The sequence below is a fragment of the Aegilops tauschii genome, chromosome 3, assembly GCF_002575655.3.
Source record: "Aegilops tauschii subsp. strangulata cultivar AL8/78 chromosome 3, Aet v6.0, whole genome shotgun sequence".
In the NCBI taxonomy this organism is placed as follows: Eukaryota; Viridiplantae; Streptophyta; class Magnoliopsida; order Poales; family Poaceae; genus Aegilops; species Aegilops tauschii.
The window spans coordinates 171641889-171646513 of NC_053037.3; the positions used below are offsets into that span (position 1 = coordinate 171641889).

The 4625-nt window shown below is 44.0% G+C and overlaps 1 protein-coding gene across 1 annotated transcript; it reads left to right on the plus strand.

Annotated features, from left to right (window-relative positions):
• Window positions 1-3907: 3907 nt before the first annotated feature.
• On the plus strand, window positions 3908-4396 carry LOC109748809 (F-box protein At5g03100-like). The gene has a single exon (XM_020307824.1). The coding sequence runs from the start codon at window positions 3908-3910 to the stop codon at window positions 4394-4396; it is 489 nt and encodes a 162-aa protein (XP_020163413.1).
• The last annotated feature ends 229 nt before the right edge of the window (window positions 4397-4625 follow it).

Below are 4625 nucleotides of genomic sequence, written 5' to 3' on the forward strand. Positions count from 1 at the left end.
ATACGGAGTGACAAATCCCAGTCTCGATCCGTGCCAACCCAACAGACACTTTCGGAGATACCCGTAATGCACCTTTATAGTCACCTAGTTACGTTGTGACGTTTGGTACACCCAAAGCACTCCTACGGTATTCGGGAGTTGCACGATCTCATGGTCTAAGGAAATGATACTTGACATTGGAAAAGCTCTAGCAAACGAACTACACGATCTTTTATGCTATGCTTAGGATTGGGTCTTGTCCATCACATCATTCTCCTAATGATGTGATCCCGTTATCAACGACATCTAATGTCCATGGTCAGGAAACCGTAACCATCTATTGATCAACGAGCTAGTCAACTAGAGGCTTACTAGGGACATGGTGTTGTCTATGTATCCACACATGTATCTGAGTTTCCTATCAATACAATTCTAGCACGGACAATAAACGATTATCATGAACAAGGAAATATAATAATAACCAATTTATTATTGCCTCTAGGGCATATTTCCAACAACTATATGTTAATGCTTTGGTCCGGTACTCTATTAAAAGGAGGCCTTAATATCCCTTAGTTTCCAATAGGACCCCGCTGCAACGGGAGGGTAGGACAAAAGATGTCATGCAAGTTCTTTTCCATAAGCACGTATGACTATATTCGAAATACGTGCCTACATTACATTGATGAATTGGAGCTAGTTCTGTGTCACCCTATGTTATAACTGTTGCATGAATAATCGCATCCGGCATAATTCTCCATCACCGATCCAATGCCTACGAGCTTTTCACATATTGTTCTTCGCTTATTTAATTTTCCGTTGCCACTGTTACAATCACTACAAAACTATCGCTGTTACTTTTGCCACCGTTACTGTTACTTCCATACTACTTTGCTACTAAATATTTTGCTGCAGATACTAAGTTATCCAGGTGTGGTTGAATTGACAACTCAACTGCTAATACTTGAGAATATTCTTTGGCTCCCCTTGTGTCGAATCAATAAATTTGGGTTGAATACTCTACCCTCGAAAACTGTTGCGATCCCCTATACTTGTGGGTTATCAGTGTGCATAGAATTTTTTTTTGTTTTCCACGCAACGATTCCCAACATTAACTTATTCTTTTGTTGGTCTTCTCCCTTCGATTTGTTGCCATGATTGAACTATTCTTGGACCTACTCGAGCTTGATTGAACTATTATTGACCTCTTTGACTTCTGTTCACTGGCCTTGACCCTTGTTGACCCCCTATGTGGCGTGCCATGTACTATAGGGGTTGGGACGTCGAGTTGGGTTGAAGTCATTACTACAACAACGACGATGTATAGGAACCTTCTAAAAGTCAGTTTGACAATATATTAACACTTCCTAAATTGCCACTAGTCATTGTAATATCATGCCATCCACGTGCGGCAAATTTGGTGTTATTTTCTTCTGAAATGTCTGAAATAACTTGGCACTTTTTGGGGGGGCGGGGGCGGGGGGATATGCTAAGATTCAATCACAGGTACTTCATTAGAGGATTGTTGATGATTGGACACCCCCCGACTAGTATGATCTTTGATCCAAATTTAAGTATTCTATTTTCATCAACCAAAGATCTATAAGTTTAGCTATCTACAAATAAAATATCAAATTGGCTAAGCATTCATTTGCTTGAATTTGATTCCAGAGTCCCGACGAGGATGAGCCAGGACCTCACTGAAGACGGGGACAATGCGGCAACAAGGACATCATGGCGTCGAGGACGAGCCAAGACCTCACCGGAGACGGTGACGACATGGCTCGCTGCAACGTCGTTGATGTAAGAGAGTGGGGGTGCAGGCGCCAGCTGCGGATTGGGCAGGGCTGTGTGGTCAGGCGTCACACGGCAGTTAGACCTGAGTTGGAGAGTGGGCCAAGGCAGAGAAGGATGTTGAAGAACAATAGCACATCGATTCAACTGGAAATGATCGCTTGATGCCTAGGCGGTCCCATAGAAATAGATAATCATAATATATCATCGATAACCTATGATTATAGATGTTTGTCCGTCCCAAAGTCAGCATTACTATTCTTTACACACAACTTCTGCAAAGAAAGGAACGCAAGCAAATGAGATCAGTCAAAGCCAATGTTGTTCTTTATGATGGTCAGGCCACACCGTGATAAGTTTGTTGAAACACAAAGCTTGAGAGGAGATTTATAGCATGTAGGGGTCATGACACACCTTTTGGGACATTGTGGACCGCCCATCTAGCTCGTAATTCAGAAAGGTGGAAAGTTCATATGCATGGCTTAGCCTGAGAGCAAGCATAATAGGATAACATATGTAGAATATAAGAGATGCATCATTAGATTTTTGCCTAGTTGAAGGTGAGAGGAAAAGGAGAGAGAAGGGAAGGAGATTGCGGAGTTGCATCCAACTTTAACATGGGCTGCAACATTCTTTATGAGACAAGAATGTGGGTCATATATTAATGACATATCATATGACTAAATATTGTATGAGTGGGCTATTGGGTTGGCTATAGATGATGCGGAAACTCCATATAGCCGATTTTTTTGTGTGGGGGGGTTGGGGGAGGGGGGTCCATGAATGCATGCTTTTATCAGATTAGATGCTCCATTGATTCCACCTCCCATGCCATTTTATTTAATATTAATTATATCCTTTGAACGGAAAGTAAAATTTATATTTTGTTTTGCTTGTGATGAGGACTTTGAAACAAAAACACACTTGGGAAGGTTTTGACAATTTTTAAAATTTATCAAGTTTCGAAAGTTAAAATTTGGTTAAAAACGAAGTCCGTGTACTTGTTGAACTTGCTAAAACTTGACAAAAACTTAATCCTAAACCCAATACTCTAAAACTAAAATAACTACCAACTAAACTCTAAAACCTAAACATGAACTTAAAACTTGGTAAAACTTCATGACTTAACAAAAAATATGTTATGAATTCTAATTTTTCATATTTGCAATTTAATAGTTTTAAAACTTGTTAAAATATATTCAAGAGTGGTCTTGTTTGAAAGTCCTCGCTACGAGAAACACAAATATGCAAACAAAACATAAATTGGACCTCCAATTCAAAAGATGTAATACATATATAACTGAAAGTCAAAAGAAAAGACATACAAGATAAGATGGATGAAACGTGCCAAAAGCACGCATGCACGATGAACCGTTGGCGCTCTCTCCGTTGGCGTCCCGTCTTCCCTTGCCGCTAGTTTTTTTTTTTTTTTGAGTGCCACTAGTAGATAGTAGGCCTGTGTGCCGTCAAGTTATGTTATTGTTGATGTGTCAGCTCTTAAAGTATTAAGTTTGGTTCCTTTACTTTACGCGCGCGGACTCTATTACCCCCGACTTTATTCTTCCCCATACTGCAAACGATATGTCAATTGTTTGAGAAATAAAGTTTATGTCGTCTGTTGACTTTATTTATAAAGTTGGGCGTATGTTTTTTATTTAAAAACAAGGGTTTTTGTGGTGATTTTTTTATTTTTGAGCAAAGTCTTCATGGTAATCAAAAGCGAAAAATTATGTAGAGGATCAGCCATTTTTTGAACCACGAGAAAATTCTACGGCCCACAAAATGTGTGTGTTGCCATTGCGTGCCCCTGCGAATTTCTCCACAAAGCTGCAGATTAGCAGCAGCTTGGTGCGGTAAAATCTTACCTAGGAGTGTGGCATTTCCAGCCCGAAATTGACCCGTTGAATACTTGAAATCGCGCGCACGGCTCCTTGCCTAGGAAGCACCCGCGACGTCACTCTGTCTGATATCTCATCTTTTGGAGTCAAATCTTGCAAGAGAAGGCGATGTCACGTATGAAAGGCCTGGCCAAAGCGCTCATACGATTCATTCAACAAATCGCATTACCACTACGCACGTACTAGCCCAGTGCGTCACTTGGAAGGCTCTACACGAGCTCAACCGCGCGTGGGCAATGGAGATCGAGTCCAACCCAAAGTATTGCAGAATTATTAAAGAATCATCATCTGAGGAGGACCGGCTGAGTGGCCTCCCTGACGACGTCCTCCACTCAATCGTCGGCCGGGTCCCCCTCAAACAAGCCGTCCGCACCAGCGCCCTCTCCATGAGCTGGGCGTGCCTCTGGCTCCACGCGCTCGCCGCCTCCGCCGTCCTCGACTTCACCGACTGCGACTTCGTCCACGGCCAGTCCCCGCGGCAGATCGTGGCCACAGTGAACCGCTGCCTCGAGGTCCACGGCGTGGCACCCATCGACGTGTTCCGCGTGGTTTTGTCCCCGTTCGACGCGTTTGGGCTGGACGTCGTCCGGTGGGCCGCGACCGCCTTGGGGAGAGGCGCCAGGGAGGTGGGGGTGGACCTGACGCAGCACGCCGACGGCCGCGGGGCTCTGGAGCTTCCCGGGGACATCTTGCTAAAATTTGGGATGGGCTCTAGGCCCATATAGCAATTTCTGAAAACTCTCTAAGGGCCCATGTGGGTTATATGGCACTAATGTAGTGGGAAGTTTAGTCCCACCCCGGAAGTGGAAGAGGAGTTGGACCTCCTTATAAGGGTTTCTCTTCTACATGCTATTGGAGCTTGAGAAAAGAAGAGGCCCTCGCGCACTCCTCCTCCGCCGCCCGCCTCGCGGCGGGTTGCGGGATTGAGCCGAGCCCAGCTCACACCTACGCGCA

Coding starts and splice junctions, on each gene's coding strand:
- LOC109748809 (XM_020307824.1), top strand. CDS start 3,908: ATGGAGATCGAGTCCAACCCAAAGTATTGCAGAATTATTAAAGAATCA.